The sequence below is a fragment of the Callorhinus ursinus genome, unplaced genomic scaffold (assembly GCF_003265705.2).
Source record: "Callorhinus ursinus isolate GAN/ISIS: 27379988/994484 unplaced genomic scaffold, GSC_fseal_2.0 scaffold3, whole genome shotgun sequence".
NCBI classification, from domain to species: Eukaryota; Metazoa; Chordata; class Mammalia; order Carnivora; family Otariidae; genus Callorhinus; species Callorhinus ursinus.
The window spans coordinates 81,588,340-81,607,516 of NW_027397065.1; the positions used below are offsets into that span (position 1 = coordinate 81,588,340).

Here is a 19,177-nt window from a genome sequence, read left to right on the forward strand (position 1 = left end):
CTTGAGATCAGTCTTCTTTTTGTGTATAGGTCACTCTGGTCACTTCTAAGTCTATAGGTTTACATGCTTTTGTGCGGCAATACACTGCACGTCTTGGGCACAATGCAATTCTCAATTCTTTTTCACCACATGGATTTTTACATTGACCACGAAACGTTACACGTGCGTTGCATAGGTTAAAAGCAACATGGAGCCCATCACTTGGTTGAAAGAAGGAAAGAGGGGCTGTGCTGGTAATCCAGGCAGGAACGGACCTGCTGCATTTCTAACCGGCAGCCTGGTGATGCCGATTCTGCTGACCCAGGGGCCAGATCTTGAGCAGGGATGGAGTCTGGACGCCAGATACCCAGGACTGAAGCGCCAGGATGCAGGTAACCAACACATGCTTCGTAAGATGCCAGTAGAATGAAATGCCCGTGACCGTTCTTCAGACCACAGATTCTACACCTTGTGAACTTCCATGATAGGATGAGTTATATGTGGTTATGAGGACTGAATAAAAATAACGTTTGAATTCCTTCCCCGCACTGCAAGACACTGTGTGTGTGTGTGTGTGTGTGAATTATTTTAATAATTTATTTTTTTCTGAATCTGCACAGAGAGATGACCTTATTGATTTAATAAATAGTATTTCCTTGTATGAATGTACCTTAATTTATTCAACAGATCCTTTTGTTTGCTTTAGCTTTGTCTTAAGAGGTTTTCAGAATGCCTTGAATATTAGTATTATTAATGCCCCCAAAAAGTGACAGTGAGACCATTCGTGTGTGTCTGGCAGCCTATGGAACATCCGAGTGTTGGACTGGTCACACAAATCAGTGCTAATCTAGTCAGTTGGCCTAAACCATACATTTCCCAAGAGGAAGTTAACAAAAGGGGAATTTAGAAAAAATGTTCTTAAAGGAGCAGTGGTATCACTTTCTGAATAACCAACTTAGAGCTTCAGCCATCTGTCTTCTTCACTCACCTACCACACTGGCTTCTTTTCTTCACAAGGCCGTTTAAGTACCTCTAGATTCACCATTCTGGTGATGCTCTGACCTGGGTGTCCAGCCCAGGCCTTCCTCTTAAGTACCAGCCATTTAACTCCAGGCTCTTCTCCCAAGCACTCATGGTCTCTGAATTCTGGCACAACCTGGAAACACCAGAGACAACTTGGGCTGCCCATGGGTGGCCTGTCCTGGTGTCAGTTCCACAGGGTCCTGGTTGCTGGAGTTTTAGAATCGGTCTTGTTATTTGGTCATAGAAGGGCTCCCGCTTTATTGTTCTTCTTCAGGATTATTTTGGCTTTTCATGGCCGTTTGCATTTCTATATGAATTTTAGAATCAGCTTGCCAATTTCCACATAACCATGGGGACAAAACCCATTTGTGGAAGACAAAGCCAGGGCGGGAAGGTTATGACTCAGCGAATGGACACGGACAATGGTTAAGTCACCCCGTCCCCTCAGCTTGTCTTAGAAATTATTCTAGAGAAACATTCTTAGATTTGCCTGCTATCCACACTAGGAAGCACTTTAGGATGCGAGGTGCCGGTGGGTATTCAATGGTGTGGGATCCGAAATTCTTGCGTAGGGCTAGGACTTTTTAATTTTTTTAAAGTAATCTCTCCACCCGACGTGGGGCTCAAACTCACAATCCCGAGATCAAGAGTCGCACGCTCTACCGACTGAGCCAGCCAGGTGCCCCTGGAGCCCCTGGAGGACTTTAATACCACTTTGCTCAACATCCAGCCCAGAACCTGTTAAGTTTAATCACGGGGTTAGAGAGGATGGTAATTTTGGCTGGGTGAGGTGAGACCAGGCTAAGTGAAGAAGAGGGGCAGCCAAACTTTCACAGATGGAATCTCGTTCCAGGTCTCTAATTTAGAGACTGCAGCTATTTGGTTGAACCCTTTTTCTTGTAATTACTTTGCTTATCTCCCAGCTACTCAAAGGAAAGGGAATGACCGCTAAGCTTCCTAGCAAAAGACCAAACGCCATCTAAAGCCAACACATGGACAGATTATTTCTCCTTCATGTCATTTAAAAAGTGAAGGGCAGTGTTTCATAGTAAAATGGCGTAGGGGACCCACGGCAAGAGATGGTCTTTTCCACTTAGCGTTATAGATCTTATATATATATATATTTTTTTTTAAGTTAATAAACCTATGCTCTCATTTTCCTGGCATCTGTGAAATGACATATAGCTCTATGCAAAATCTTCTTTCGAGCGTGGCAGAATTGTAAGCAAAGATTTAAGAATTGCAGGTTAACTGTGGAGGCAAGCCGTCTTGTGAACCCAAACACACAACGTGGTGCCCACACAGTCAACGTGGCACTCGCGGTGGAAGCCACCCTAACGTTTGGCAAATAGTTTAAGGAGGTTTACTCACGGGGTTTGTGTTGGGATAAGGACGGCCTGGAATTTTCCACCTCAGCAGAACAGAGCAGGTCCAACCTTCTTAGCTGGATTGTAGCCCCAAAGGGATCAGGGGTTATGAATAAAATTTCCTACACAAGTAACGGCCTATAGACAGAGGTGAGGTTTCCCGGGCAGCCTGCAGCCACAGAAACAATGAAGTACCTGGTATTCCCTTGCCAACTAGCCAGAGGAAGACGATACCCTTGCCAACCGGAAGTTTGAACTCAGCCCAAGGAAGCTGGCTTCTCTTTCCATTGAGACATTTGTCCCGGTTGCCACTCTGGGGTTGGGCTTGGCTCCAGCCACCGGGGTGTGGGGCCTGGGGCTGAGGCTGGTTGGTGTGTGCTGGGCCGCCGGGCGGAGGGGGCCCTGAGGATGGCCCCCCCCCGCACCCCCACTACTGACCCCATCCTGGCCTCACACCGGCCTAGCAAGGAGGAGGTAAGAGGCAGGCAGGAAGTGGGGCAAGAGCGGGGTTGGGCAGGGGCTCTGCATGCAGTGAGCCCCCAGGGGAAAGGGGAGGCCTTCTGGCTACTGAATCGGAAGGAAGGGTATTCTTGGGGCCGTGACGTTCAGATGTTCATCAGTCCAGGGGAGACTATCGCATGGTGGTCTGGGGAGGTAGGGACTGGTCACGCCAAAGCCGGAGTCCTGAGCCTGCTGTGCGGCTAGCTGGTTGGCTGGGAGAAGGTCAAGGGTTGTGTTTTGTGTTTTGTTTTTGGTTTTTTTGTGACTTTTAATTTGAAATAATTATAAATTCACAGAAAGTTGCAAAGATAGTACAGAGAAGTCCCGTATACCCTTCAGCAAGTTTGGTCCCCTTTTAAGTACGTACAGTGTGACAGCAAGCCCAGCAAACTGACATTGGTACAGTGCATGTGTTCAGTTCCATGCTTTGAATTTGGCTTTTTCCATCCAGCATAATTGCCCTGAGATCCGTCCGGACTGCGGAGTGTATCGAGAGTTTGTTACTCTCGATAAGGAAGTCGAATGCCACGGTGCGGACCTGCTGGCGGTGGTAGATGCGTCCAGTCTGGGGTTATTACACATACAGGTGCTGTGAACAACTGTGTTCACGTCCAGCTGTGGAGGTAAGTTTACGTTTCTCTGGAGTAAATGCCCAGGAGTATGATTGCTGACTTTAATGGTAAGTGTATGTTCAATTTCTTGAAATGCCAAATTGTTTTCCAGCATAACTGTACCATTTTATGTTCAAACAGCAACATATGAGTGATCCAGTTTCTTCTCCGCCTCCCCTGTATTTGGTGTTGAGGCTACTTTTAACTTCGGCTACTGTAATGGGGGGTAGTGACATCTTACCAGGGTCTCAATTCTCAGTTTGCTTTTCCCCAACGGCCAGTGTGATTTGACACATCCTTCATGTGTTATTTTTCAACCATGTACCTTCTTTGGCTTTGGATTGCAGTCCTTTGCCCACCATTTCTGGGAGCCAATGCCCTCATGCTTGCATTAAAAAAAACAAAAACCAAATCCCCCCCAAAAAACAAAAACAAACAAAACCCCCAAATCCCCCCAAAAGCCAGAAAGGAAATCCTTATTTTTTAAAAGCAGTCTTAGGTTCACAGCAGAATGGAGCATAAAGTACAGAGATTTCTCTACCCCTGCCCCTAGGCTTGCACAGCCTTGTCACTATTAATATTCCCCCCAGAGTGGAGTAGTTGTTACCATTAATGAACCCACACTGACACATCATGATTATCCAAGGTCCAGAGTTTACATTAGGGCTCACATTTGGTGTTGTACATTCTGTGGGTTTGGGTAAATGTACGCTGACGTGTACCCACCATTAAAGAATCATACAAGGTACAGGTGACCCTTGAACAAGTGTGGGGGTTGGGGTGCTAAGCCCCCATGCAGTTGAAAACCCATGTATAACTTTTGATTCCTCCAAAACTTAACTACTGATAGCCTGTTAACCAGAAGCCTTACCAGTAACATAGTCGTTAACACCTATTTTGTACGTTATATGCATTATATACTGTATTCTTACAATAAAGCTAAAGAAAATGTTAAGAAAATCATAAGAGAAAATATATTTGCAGTCCAGTCCTGCATTTATTGAAAAAAACAAACAAACAAAAACTCTGCATAGAAGTGGACCCACGCAGTTAGTTCAAACCTGTGTTATTTGAGGGTCAACTATTTTCACTGCCCTATAAATCCTGTGCTCTGCCTATTCATCCCTCTCTCTTCTTTAACTTCTGGCGAATCACTGATCTTTTTACTGGCTCCAAAAGTTTTGCCTTTTCCAGAATGTCATAGGGTTAGAATCATACAGTATGTGATAAGCCTTTTCATATCAACATCTTTCACTTAGTAAAATGCACTTAACTTCCCTCCATGTCTTTTCCCGGCTTGACAGTTCATTTCTTTTTAACACTGAATAATATTCCGTTGACTGGATGGGCCACAGTTCATGTCTCCCCTCACCCACTGGTGAGGACATCTTAGCTGCTTCTAAGTTTTGGCAATTATGAATAAAGCTGCTATAAAAATCTGTGCGTGGGGTTTTTGTGTGGACATGTTTTCAACTCCTTTGGGTAAATACTAAGGAACATGATTGCTGGATTTGATAGTGAGAATAGGGTTAGTTTTGTAAGAAACTGCTAACCTGCCTTCCCAAGTGGCTGTAGTTTTGCATTCCCACCAACAATGACTGGGAGTCCCCCGCTGTTCCACATCCTCGCCAGGATTTGGCGGTGCGTAGATTTGGGTCGTTCTAAGAGGTGTGTCATCCATGTATGTTGTCTGCTCTTTCCTCTTTCCCTGGTGACCCTCAGATGCATGCAGTCCTGGCAACTCACCCTGCCCCGGAGGCTGAAACCTATGCCGTCTGGCTTCTGGTGGGAATCAGCCCCGGGAGAGCACCAACAGGAGGCAGAGGGAGGAAGGATGATGAAATGCAGCCCCCTGGCTCCCCGCCTTGCTGTGGCATTGCCTCAGGCCGGCTGCTTCGGTCCCCGAGAGGCCTCCGCCCCTGTGGAGGGTACCCTGTCCACGGAGGGACTGGTCCTGACCCTCCCTGCCCGCACCCTTCAATAACCCTTTGTTAAAACATCAGTTTCTCCAGGTGCCCGGGTGGCTCAGTCAGTTTCTCCAACAGGACTGTCAGTCTCTTGTCTTTCCGTCTGACCTAGGTCAGAACTTCTACAGTCTACCTCCATGCAACTGAACTCTTGTTTGCTTGTGGAGACTCTCATGTACATGGATCATGGCCAAGGCCATGCCCCCCATGAAGAGTGTTTGGGGCCTTTCTCCCCACACCACGGACCCCCTCCCTTAAGCTTCTCAGTCACCACTGTTCCGACACTTCATGAAGCCCCCTCTGCTCACTGTGCCTCTGTAGGGTCCTTCGGGGTTCACCCAGGACAGCTCCCATAGGGTCCCCTTTGATTGTCGCAAGGTGTCCCGAGCTATGCTGTCCAGAATAGGAACTGTTTACATCTAAAATACCTAATACTAAACAAAAGCAAAATTCACTTCCTTACTTGCATTAGCCACATTTCAAGTGCTCAAGAGCCACGTGTGCCTAGGGGCTACTATACTGCACGGCATGGATATAGAACATTTTCCATCTCTGCAGAAAGCTCTTTTGGACGACCCTGATCTAGATAAAACTTGGTTGGGGTGTGTAGAGCCTACCAGATTGTTGGAAAGAAACAAACACCTGACCATGTGCGCAGGCTTCCTGCCCGGATTCAGTGAGCAGTTCAGAGTGTACAACACTGTAATTCATCAGGCTGGCAAACAAACAGTGCCCACGCTTCAGAAGCAAAATGCAGAACCCTTTGTGTGGGCTTTGCTGAGATGAATGAAGGAAAAAAAAATCTTCCGAGAACTCACAAAGCTTGAGCCTGGGACTTCTAAAGGCTGTTCCTTGGTTTTTCATCCCTCCAGTCTGTCAGGTACAAGCCCCCAGCGGAAGCAGAGACTGTCCTGGAAGGGTTTGCAGGACACGCCTTGATGTTATGAGAGGGGATGACTTGCTGCGCACGGACCGAGCGCTTGGAAACGGTGATGAAGACAGACGAGCTCCCTGCCCTCACAGAGCTTACCATCTGGGGTGAGACACAGAAACAAAACACATCAGTTCATGCAGGGACGTGCAATGTGGGAAAGAACAGGGCCTGAGAGATCAGAATAGGCCATCCCTCAGGTGTCACGAAGGCTTATCTCCAAGGATACCTAACCCGAGTTAGAGAATGAGGAAGCAGTCACGTCAAGACAGGGTGTCAGCAAGAGAGTGCAGAGTGCCCAGGGAGGGGCAGGATGGTGTAGAGGGCCCGCCGAGCGGGGACGGCAGCATGTTCCGGGCCTGGGCAAAGGCAAGTGGTCAGGACAGAGGCAGCAAGGAGGTCGGTGTGTGGTGGGGCAGAGGCACGGCGGGGGCCGGACATTTCCTCACAGCAATGGGAAGCCCCCTGAGGGCTTAGGCAGGGAAGACACAGGCATCTCCCCAGGCTGACTCTGCTCTGAGGGGGTCACCCACTGAAAGTGTGTAGAACTGGAAGCAGGAGTCTGATTAGGAGGCCTCGGTGGGATGCGTGGGGGCGTGGCCTGAGGTGGTGGGGAGAGGAGGGGGCCGAAGGGCATGTGTTTGGAGGTAGAGGAAACGTGAGGGGCAGGGGAGGGGCAGGGCCAAGATCGGCTTTGAAATTTCTGGCCCAGCGTCTGGGTAAATGGCCGTGGCTTGGCGGTTAGATGAGAGGTGAATTTCAACGTCCAAGTAGAGGGTTGGATATGGGGGAGGAGAAATGATTTTCCCCTCTATCCTTCTGGGCTCTTGGCTCAGACCCCTGCAATAAAAGGCAAATTAACAAGAGAAAAGAAACAGAAGTTTATTAACATGTAAATGTCATCTGTACATGGGAGATACACAGGGGTAAATTAACTTCGAGGAGGCGGCTTAGAACTCTGACTTAAATGGCACCTTCCACAAAGAACAACACATTTGTGCAGAAATGACCACAAGAAGGAAAGCAGTTTCAGGTTTCCGAGTGGAGGTAAAGGCTAATTAGCAAAGTTTGTTACGTAGATTCCTCTGGTACCGACTCTAGGCTGACGGGGTCTAGAGTTGTCTCTGGTGATTAACCGTTGTCCTTCCTGGTAGAGAGGGGAGAGGCTGCTTTGAAGATTTATGTCCGGCTTTTAGGCAAATGGGGAGGGAAGGAAGCTTTTCTTGTATCTACTTCAGTTGCCTTCCTCTGAAAATAGTCCAAAGTGGTACGTTTTGGGGTGGTACATCCTGATACCCGTCATGGGTATGTGATGCGGAGCAAAGGGAACTTTGCTGGAGACACGAAGTTAGGATTTTTGGCACAGAGATGACATGGTATGTTGAAAAATGGCCCCTTAGAGGAGATCTATGTCCTAATCCCTGGAAGCTCTGAATGTTCCCTGATATGGCAAAGATGTGATTAAGGTATGTATCTTGAGCTAGGGAGATTTCCTGGATTATCCGTGTGGGCCCTAAATGCTATCACAAGTGTGCCCACAGGAGCCTGGCACCAGGGTTTTTTGCACACACAGAGGAGAAGGCAATGTGAGGATGGAGCAGTGAGCAATTTCAAGATGCTGGCCTTCGAGACTGGAGTGATGTGGCCACCAGCCAAGGAATGCTGGAAGCTACCAGATGCCAGAGGGGAAAGGAACAGATCCTTCCCTGGAGCCTACGGAGGGAACACAGCCCTGCTAACACCCTGATTTCAGCCCAGTGATGCTGATGTTGGGCTATTCACCTCCAGAACCGTGACAGAAGGAACTTCCTTTGTGTCAAGCCACCGCGTTTGTCGCAATTTGTTAAAAAGCCACAGGCAACTAACACAGTGTCATACAAAGGGATGAGATCAATTGAGGTCAGCTAGGGAAGGAGCCTGTGGGTCAGAGAAGGCGCCCCCAACCGCGGCCTGAGGAAGTCCCCCAGAGGGAGAGGTGGCCTCAAAGAAAAATCGGATGGTCCACAGGAGCCCAGGAGAGTGAATTTAACATCTGCCCTGCTGTAATGTCTGCTCTCATTCATAGTTCCTATTTCACCCAGTTGGCCATAACACTGAAAAGGAAAATAAAAGAACAATGACTTTTCACCTTAGGTGAGCCTACTGTTGTAACTCCTGGCGTGGTGGAGCTTAGCGCTGGGAGGTCATTTCCATGTTTGCAAAGAAGTCAGTGCTTTGCATCTTTTCCCCTTTGGTGTAAAAATAAATACGGAAACGAGGTCATTACCATATCTTAACAATACAGCAGTATAGGCAGTGCTCAAATTATCATGAGGGTGTGTCTTGAAAGTTGGTTTTTATGTCATTGGTTTTCAAATATACTCTTCTGTGTAAGTACATTAACATGAGATAAATTTAGTTCTAAAGAAATGGATGGACCGGGTAAGACTGAGTAAAAGATGTTTTTAATCTTCAAAAATGAAGCAGAGATGTATGTTTTCTATAAGCAGCAATTATAAATGAGGTGATTCGTTTTAAAGTCTCTGCTTTTCTTGGGCCTTCACAAGGACTCTGCCCAGCACAGGCTTTAACTGTCGTATTCTCGGGACAGAGAAAGCCAGGACACCCCCGACAGACTCAGCGGGCCTGTGAAGAGGCCCCTGAGCTGCACTTTCAATAGGATGACAGCCACATAGTGAAAGATAAACCTCGACAATTTTTGTGAATTGTAAATAAGAAATGGCCAATGGAAGCAGAGATATTGGAGGAGGCAAATGTTGGGTTGTGTCAGAGTCCATCAGAATGGCACTCTCCCCTCTGAGGACCGCCTGCCCCTGCGGGAGCCACCTGATGCCGCTGCCTAGAAACCCGGCTCCCCCCATGAGGCCCGGCGCACGCTCTTTCTTGTTCCCTCATCACATGGGCAGTTCGTTGCACCCCACCTTCTCTAAGTTACTTGAGTCAATTCTTGTCCCTTCTCTCCCTCCAGATGCTTGAGAGCTGAGGAGCCGCACCCCTGCACGCCTTCCCCGCCTGGGCCCCTGCACAGCTCTGCCCACCCCCGGGCGCTCCCTCCCTGCAGCCCGGCTGGTCCCCTGCACCTGGATATTCCGGAAGTTGAGTAAGACTTGACCGAGGAATAAATGGGCAGAAGAGGCACCAGACCATGAACCGGGCAGACAATCAGTGGTTGTGCAGTTCTTCCTTTGAAAACTGATAACATCAGTCACTTTTGAAAATAAGATAAAGCAGTTGATTTTGCTCAGGAGACCAGTGTCACATAATCCCAACATTAACAAATAAGGGGAGAAGCACGGACACTCCACTCCTGCTCCTGGGAGGCTGGTCCTTGCCCCCTCACTAAGGACAGCAGAGGACCCCAGATGCCATGCACAACAGGAACCAGGAACCGCAGAAGACCATGCGTGGTGAGGAGAACGCAGACCAGGTAGTGGCCTCAGGGCTGAAGAAGCACAGGCGGTGAGTTCTCTGGGATTTCTTTTTGCCTCAGTCCTAGAGCTGAAGCAGCCAGCAACCTGGAAATGTCGACAGATGCAGACAACAAAAGTCCTAACAAAACCCTGCTCTCTCTAGACAAAGGGCCAGCTCTGCAAGATGGAAAGCTTTTGGACAGTAACCTCTCTCCACTAGCCAGACACTGTAGAAAACACTGTGGCCCCCATCCCCACCCCCACCAAAGACTGAGCAGGGAGCCTAGATTTCCACACTTGATGGGTTATAATGGGGCATCCCACCCCCCCCTGGCTGAGGAGGTATTAGAGAAGTCAGAGAGCCAAGACTGTCATCACCACAGGGAGGGAACAAGAATCCCTGTTCCTTCGGCTATCAGCAGGGATTATGTGGGGAACCTGCCCTCCCACCCCACTCCCACCAAGCAATAACAAGGTCCCTGCCCTTCCCCACTAGGGGTGTCCAAGGAAGCCTAGTGCATCCTTGTGGTATCTGGGGAGGCCAGCGGAACTCAGACCCCCGACCACCATTAATGAGGCAGCACCCAGCCCCTTCCCTGCTGGAATGATGGCAGAGGAAGCCAGCTAGATCAGAAGGCTTGAGTGAGATCCAGAATCTCAGAACCTAATACCTAAAAATGCCCCCACTTTACTGCTCAGAGGGGAGTCTGCTTCTCCCTCTGTCCTTCCCGCCACTGTGCTCTCAAATAAATAAATATATAAATATATAAAACGCCCCCATTTCAAGTGAAAATCATTCATCATACCAACCCGGAAAATCACAACTTGCGTGAGAAAATAAGCAAGAGAAATCAACAAGAAGACGACAGGGATGTTAGAGTTATCTGACAAAATTTAAAGCAGCCATGATAAAAATCCTTCAAAGAATAATTGTGAACATCCTTGAAATCATTTAAATGGAAAGTTCAAACATCTCAGCAAAGAAATAGAAGATATATAAAGAAAAACCAAATAAAATTTTAGAACACAGAAATACCACAACTGAAACAAACTCAGTGTATGGGTTCAATGGCAGACTAGAGTGGACAGAGGAAAGACTCTGTGTATGTGCAGACAGCAAAACAGAATTTACCCAATCTCAACACAAAGCAAGTGCCTTAGGGCTGGGGTCAGAGATTGGTGGGGACACTGCCTCAAAAGCTTATGGAACCAAAACAAAAATGCCATTAATGTCTTTGAAGAAGGAAAAAGAAGTACTTGAAGAAATGGCTGAAAACAAATTTGGTAAGAGACCTAAACATATAGATTTAAGAATCTTAGTCTCAGACAGAATAAACACAAATAAATCCAATGCTAAGACACTCACAGTCAAACTTCTGAAAACTCAAGACAAAGAAAAAAATCTTGAGAGTCAGAGGAAAACGTCTTACTTATAAGGAGGAAATTAAAAAAATATATATATTTATTTGAGAGAGCGTGTGTGAGCAGGAGGACAGGCGGAGGGAGAGGAAGAGGGAGAGAATCTCAAGCAGATTCCCCACCGAGTGTGGAGCCTAATGCAGGGCTCGATTCCACGACCCTGGCGTCATGACCTGAGCTGAAATCAAGAGTCAGAAGCTGAACCAACTGAGCCACCCAGGCACCCTGTAGGGGAAAAATTTGAACAACTGTAGATTTCTCATCAGAAACCATGAAGCAGCACAATGTTTTTCAAGCGCTGAAAGAAAAGAACTGTCCACTCAGAATTCTACGCCAGGGAAAATATCATCAGGAATGACGGGACAAATCAAGGCATCTAAATTGTTTGATGGGGGCACCTGGGTGCCTCAGTTGGTTAAACATCCCACTATTGGTTTCAGCTTAGGTCATGATCTCAGGGTCATGAGATTGAGCCCTGCATGGGGCTCTGCATTCAGCACAGAGTCTGCTTGAGATTCTTTCCCTCTCCCTTCCCCTATTCCCCTCCCTCCTGGTTATGCTCTCTCTAAAATAAATGAATAAAATCTTAAAAAAATAAATTATGTTTGATGGTTGAAGCAAAAATCACCACATTGTGCGATGTGATTCTAAATTTAAGTGGAGGAAATATTTAAAACAATTATAAACTGGAGAAGGTAATGAGACATAAAGACAGGTGAGGTTTCTGTATTTCACTCAAATTGGTAAAATGATGACACCAGCGGACCGTGATGACTTACAAACACACACACACACACACACACACTGTAATATCTAGAACAACCACTAAAACCATACAAAGAGATACATTCAAAATCAGTATAGAGCAAAATGGGATTCTAAAAGTGTTCAAGCAACCCATAGGAAGGCAGGGAAAGAAAACACAGAGAAATGAAAACCAGAGAGAAGAAGAGTAAACCGAAAAATAAAAGGGCAGGCTTAGGCCTTAAGTTTATTAGTAATTACATTAAATGTAAATGATGTAAATACACTAACTAAAGATAGAGATGGGTGGGTACAGTGGATTAAAAAACATGACGCAACTATATGCTGTTGATAAGCAATCTACTTACATATAAGGGTGTAGGTGTATTGACAGTTAAAGGGTGGAAAAAGGTGTATCATGCAAACATTAATTAGAAAAAAAGAGTAGGAGCGACTACACTAATGTCAGAAAAGTAGATGTTGGAGTAAAGAAAATTACTAGAGAGATGAATGGGACAAAAAATAAACATTCAAAAATCAGTTTCAACTTCTATATAATAGCAATAAATTCATGGACACCAAAATTAAAAGTATGATATAATTTATAATTGCTCTAAAAAAGAAAAATACTTGGGTATAATTCTAGCCCTTACATATAAGAACTTGTAAAACTATAAAATGCTGATGAAAAAAATCAAAGATCTACATAAATGGAGAACCATATTGTATTCATTGGGAGACTCAACATAGGGAAGATACCAATTCTCCCCAAATTGATAAACAAATTTAATGCAATGCATATAAAAATCTGACTAAGATATATTTAGATGAAGACAAGACTATTTTAAAATTTATATGGAAATGCAAAGGAACTAGAATAGCTAAAACCAATTTTGAAAAGGAAAAATAAGGTGGGAGGAGAGTGTGTTCTACTTGATTTCAAGACTTCCTGCACAGTTACAGTAATCAAGACTACGTGGTAATGGTGGAGAAAGAGAGTTAGATCAACAGAATAGAGGCCCCAGAAACAAATTCACATAAACGGGCCCAACTGATTTTTCACAAAATCACAAAAGAGTAGCCTTTCCAACAAATGGTGCTGGAAAAAAAAAAAAAATTGGTCTTCAATCTGCAAAATGTGAACAAAAACAAGAAAACAAGAAGGCAAAAAATACCCCAAAAAACCTTCAACCTAAATTTTATACCTAATACAAAAATTAACTCAAAATGGATCATGGGCTTAAATGTAAAATATAAAACTTAAAAACGTATAGGGAAAAAAAAAAAACGCTTAGGTTAAAAAAGTTCACTCTGGGGCTAGGTAAAAAAAAAGTTCTTTGATTTGACACCAATAAGCTTGATCCACAAAAAAAGAATTAATAGGACTTCGTCAAAATTAAAATATATTTCTCTGTGAAAGATCCTGTTAAGAAGATGAAATGGGAGAACATATTTGCAAACCACATCTCTGACAAAGGACTAGTATCTAGAATGTATAAAGAACTCTTAAAACCCATTTAATGAGAAAATGGGTAAAAGACATGAAGGGTTGTTTTATGGAACAGAGTAAGCAGATGGCAAATAAGCACATGGGCAGATGTGCAAAATCATTAACTATGAGGGAAATAAAACTTAAAACCACAATAACATCACTATACACTTGTCAGAATGGCTAAATAAAAAAATAGTGACAAAACCAAAGGCTGACCGATTTGAAGAAACCGGATTACTCAGACTTTGCTAGTGGGAACGTACAATGCTAGTCTAGAGAAGTTTGGCTATCTCTTAAAAAACGAAATTTGTAACTGCCATGTGATCTTCCAGTTGTCTTGACATTTATTCCAGAGAAACAGAGACTTATGTTCATACAAAAATCTGCACACAAATGTTCTTAGAAGCTGTATTTGTAATAGCCAAAAGCCAGAAAAAATCCCGATGTCCTTCCGTGGGCGAACAGCTAAGCTATGGTACATCCACACCATGGAATGCTACTCAGTAATAAAAAGGAAAACTATTGATATATACCACAACCTGGATGAATTTCCAGAGAATTATGCTCAGCTAAAAAATCCATCTCAAATGGTCACATACTGTATGATTCCATTTATTTAACGTTCTCGAAATGACAAAATTATAGAAACGGAGAAGAGATCAGTGGTTGACAGAGATTAAGGAAGGGTTAAGGGCAGGAGGGGGTGGGCATGGCTACAAAGGGGCTGTGGGGATCCTGGCAGCAGTGGGATGCCCTGCATCTTGACTGCACTAATGTCAATATCCTGGTTGTGATATATGGTATGTTGTCAAGACATTATCACAGGGGAGAACAGGGGAAAGGGGACATCCCCTACCATTGTATGTACATCTGCGGTGATCTCACAATAAAGTTTAGCTTGATTTTAAAAAGTACATTCTGTATGATTCTACTTATATGAATTCAGAGCATGATCCTAACCTAAGCATGATCGAAATCAGAACAGCAATCACCCTTGGCAGGGAAGGGCCACGAGGAATCTGGGGGATAATGGAAATGTTTCGTATTTTGTTTTGGGCAGTGATCACAAATTTATGCCTCAGAAACGTACATGTGAAAGGATCTCTCCTTCCGAAGGTTTAAGATGGTCTAATATCCTTGGATTAAGATAGTGCTCATCATGTGTTCTGCTAAAATACTGATTTTTCTTCCCTTTAGAGCTAAAAGGAATCCCTGAGTTTTAAGAATTTATAAATGATGGGGCGCCTGGGTGGCTCAGTCGTTAGGCGTCTGCCTACAGCTCAGGTCATGATCCCAGGGTCCTGGGATCGAGCCCCGCATCGGGCTCCCTGCTTCTCCCTCTCCCTCTCCCCCTGCTTGTGTGTTCCCTCTCTCGCTCTGTCAAATAAGTAAATAAAATTCTTAAAAAAAAAAAAAAAGAATTTATAAATGGTAACATGCAGAATACAAAGCATCATGATTTTTGAGGAATAAAAATTTAGGTAAGTGATCACGATAGGCCGTTTCTCATTTGGGAGAAAGCTTTGCTAGTCCTACGGGTGTAACGACTTCATTCAGCAAGTGTCCAATGACAAGAAAAATCACCCGGACAGACCCCTTGCCTCACTCTCGCTACTGAGGTCTGCCCTGTGGTGGGCAGGCCAGTCCCTCTGGGGCCCAGCCCTGGAGTCGAGCCGACCTTGTTTCTGGCCCTCTGGAGCCTCCCAAAGCCTGGGTGTCGCTGAGACCGACTCTGGGAGAGTTGAGTTTCTCATGCCCTCCCTGACTCAGGGACTCAGCGAAAATGTTGTCCTTTCCCACCAGTCCTACCTTCAGGATGTCGGCAAACAGAGGAATAATAAAGCCTGTTCTACCAGTGCCCTAGGACCCCACAGCTCCCGGGGCGCGTGCTGAGGGCCAGCCACCACTGGGAGGTCTCTGCAGGTGCATATCGTGGGTCTGCTCATAACACCGATGCTTGAACCCAAGTGCTTCATGTTCTTTGATCCATCTGGACGTTAAGCTTGCTTTTCTGTGGCCAGAGGCAACAGCTCTTCCCTTTGCTCCGATTCGTGTGTCCATCAAGAAGTGGGGTACCTTAGAGATTCTAACCAGGACGAGGTGCAGCCCCACCGTAAGCAGCTGAAATCTGGTTTATGCACCAGTGTCTGTGGAGTCTGGGTTCTGGGAACCAATCTGCAGGCACCTGACCAACTCCCGTTTCTGGCCTTGTACAGCAGATTCCCAATCCGGAACATTCTCCCCCCCCCCCCCCCAACTCCCCGCCGGACCTAGGAGAGGCCAGTCTTTCAGTTTCCCTCAGTGATCAATTTAAATAAAAGGCCTAACGCAAAAATCAGGCAAATATGTTTAATTTTTTAAAATAACTGATGGCAAAATAAAATATTTACATCACATCATACTGTGTAAACATGTAAGGTCTCTGTACAAAGAAATATACATGCAAAATAATGTAAAAATTTAACTGAAATAATAAAAGAAACAATACACAAATGAACGTTGTGAGGTTACGAATACACATCCAGTTTTGAATCCAATTTCTTTTAAAAAGTTTCTGTACAATTTTACAAGAAAGAAAAACCCAACAAAAGAATAAATAAAATACACTGGAAGCGGAAAAGCTTAACTACGCCAGTTTATGGCTCAAGACCCAGGTGTCTGGCTGGCTGGGGATGCAGGCTGGTCTCTCTGTTAGTGTATTTCACACAACGAAGGTAAAAAGACATCGTGAAAAACTCAAGCATGCCCAGAAACCCCGCGGCGTGTTCCCAGGCCTCCCCACGCCGGCGTGAACTCTGCCACAGTGACACAGACGTCGGGTGACAGCCTCAAGGCGGCTAGTGCTTCATGGGCTTTTATTTCTTACCAAAAGCTCAAAATCCAGCCAATTTTTGTACAGAAAGTTGAACGTCAAAAAGTCTAAAAAGTAGTAAATGTCCAGACTGATTTTGGGAAAAAAAATAATACTTTGGCATTCTGAATAATAGCATAATAAATTTTAAAACATTACCCTATTATCCAGTTTTATATTCAGAGTATGAAATCACTTTTTACAGTCCTCAAAACTGACAAATTCCACGAAGAGTTCAATGTCCTTGAACTGATGGCACAGGGCTACAACCCCCTCCCCCCCCACCCCCGACACACACACAAAACCATAAAGCTCACTGTACGAAGTATGTGCTTTTTCTATATATTTATTACAGGTACAACAGAGGTCTTCATAAATAGTTGCATAAAATGTTAAAGCCACAACATTGCACATGATATGAAATAAAACCAAAAAAACCCCAATGAGTGCATTTACAGTATTTTCATCTGACTGTATACTGCTCAACAATCTGATTGACGGCTGGGGGGGTGGGGTGGGGAACACGGGGAGGCCACCCCTAGGGCTCGGGGTGGGACCCAACTTGATGTCCTCGGTGGATGGGCAGAGCCCTCTGACCCCCCCCAGAGGAAGCCCTGGGCAGCGGGGGGGCGGGGAGCAGGAGGGAAGGCAGGAGGGGAAAGGACAGACCGAAGGCAGGACCAGTCTTATGTACAAGTAAGGCCTACATTTCATCAGAGCAGAACGATTCATTCTATTTTTATGCAAAAGTCTGAGGTTGAATGCACGTTTCAGGAGCCCAGTCTGGCGTCCCCACGAGACGCACGCAGACCCGGCAGCTGGAAAAGCTCAGAGCCAGGTGGACCCTGAGCTCTGGACGAGGCCGCGGGGATGGCCACCACGAGGGTGAGTCCTCCCCAGAGGGGTCCAGTATCTCTGTTTTGTTCGCGAACACCAGTGGTTGAACATAGGCATTTCGTTTCCTTGAATAAATCTTGGAAAATGTTAAATTTGCAAAATTCTATTCATGTTCATTTAAAAAAGTTTCTTTTTATTTTTTGCAGAAACCTGAATAAAAGACTGTGATACAGCAATGCTGTGTCCGCTCACGAAGAGTGTACGAGAAGGTCCTCCACCCCAGCACAGCGTGCTCCCGAGTCCCAGGCACTGCCGAGCTCAGCTCACTCGGAGCCCCATGTCACACGATGAACATACGGCAGCTGATCAGTTCTGTTGGTGTGTGTTTCTCTTCAAAATTCAAATTAACAGCTGATTGGCAGGTGAAAGAGAATGAGAAAGAACTTCAAGATAGGTCAAACTCTAGGCAAAAGCCTGCTCTGTAAGAAGTTTTGAACGCTACGGATAGGTCGAACATCGTTCTGGTGTTTGCGCCGCTCAATGAAGGAAGTCAGTCTGGACGTGTCGAGGACGCCCGCCCCTTTGCCACTGCTGTGGCCCGCCTGCAGCCACTGCTCCTGGAGGGCTAGCGCAGCCGAGGGACGCTTGGCAGGGTCCTCTTGCAGGAGGAAACACACGAACTCCTTGGCCTTCTGGCTCACTCCTTTAAAGCAGTCCTCTGGGAAACTAAAGTCTAGTCGGCAAATGTTCAGGCAGGTCTCCTCCACGCTGTCGTCGAGGAAGGGGGACACGCCGCTGAGAAGCACATATGTGAGCACTCCGACACTCCATGTATCCGAGGTCAGGGAGATGGGGTTCCCAAGGATGATTTCAGGGGCTGCAAACTCGGGGTTCCCCAGTAACTGGTGGATGTAGTAGGTCGTGTTGAGTTGGACAGCATCTCCAAAATCAGCCAGTTTAATTGTTGGCTTGGCCAAACTCTGATCCACCAGAATGTTTTCAGGCTAGAAGACAGGTTAAGACAACGGTCATTTCCATCGCTCCCCATCTCAAGCTTACTTGGGATGCTCACCAGGAATCAACGAAGTCGCCTGGAAGGAACCGTTCCCACGCAAGAAGGGATGCAGTTCTGAGCCTGCGGGCCCACGGAGGAGAAGGGAGCACCGGCTCAGCGGGAACGCTGCCCCCCCCCCCCCCCACCGGCAGACAGCTCTCCTGGTGAGCGAGCATGAAGGCCCCGTGCTGAAGAACGCTGCCTTAGGGGGCTGGGTGTCCATCTTCACGCCCAGCACTAACAGTAATATTCACCTTCCTTTCTCAGCTACCACTGACCCAGCCCCACACCAGCCTCGCAAAGCTCACAGGAACTTTCTGGAACCTCATGAAATGTGTGAAGGTCTCAAATGTTTATCTAGTACTTCAGTGACCGTTTATATCATTGAGAGCAAAATCTTAAAAACAGAGATTAGAAATCAGGGTTCCCATCACGCATCTCCTCCTGCTTGTCCCTGGTCCCCCCGGCCTCCCGGCCTGGCTGCAGTGGACTCGTTGGGAGGAGGCCCCCACGTGCCAGGTGGCTGGGCCTCGGTCAGACATGATGGCCTTGGCCCCAGGAGCCCCACTCACCTTTAGGTCCAGGTGTGCTATCCTGCAGTTGTGAAGGTATCGGACGGCTTCCAGAACCTCCCCCAGATACGCCCTGATCTTCCCTTCAGTGAGGTTTCCCCATCGCACCACACAGTCCAGGAGACGCCCCTGGTCAGCCCTGTGGAGGCAAGAACGTGGGCAACACTCATCACGGTGCTGGGTCACTTTAGAGGAAACAAAGAGCTTGTCGGTGCCCACTGTTAAAAGTCCTACCAGTCTGGTGTTTTAGGAGCACAGCTCCACCTCCAGGCACGACTCTATCAATGAGAGGTTGATTTCTTGTCAACCTCGTTATGGATGCGAGTGGGGAACAAGGGCGCCCAGGCCTCAGAGGGAGCGGGGAGGGGAGCACGAGCTCCCGCCCAGCAGGCTCACACACGAGCCCGGCCTCTCGGATG

General features: G+C 46.4%; 1 protein-coding gene across 4 annotated transcripts in view; it reads right to left on the reverse strand.

Moving 5' to 3' along the window:
• Nucleotides 1–15,785: 15,785 nt before the first annotated feature.
• TRIO (trio Rho guanine nucleotide exchange factor) overlaps nucleotides 15,786–19,177 on the reverse strand; it is a 337,626-nt gene continuing 334,234 nt past the window's right edge. For all 4 annotated transcript variants that reach the window (XM_025867461.2, XM_073891080.1, XM_073891081.1 and 1 more), the window contains 2 exons: nucleotides 18,759–18,897; nucleotides 15,786–18,136 (listed from right to left, as the gene is read on the reverse strand). In XM_025867461.2, the coding sequence (XP_025723246.2) occupies nucleotides 17,588–18,136; nucleotides 18,759–18,897 (688 nt within the window). In that variant the 3' untranslated portion in view covers nucleotides 15,786–17,587. The remainder of the gene's footprint in view (nucleotides 18,137–18,758; nucleotides 18,898–19,177) is intronic.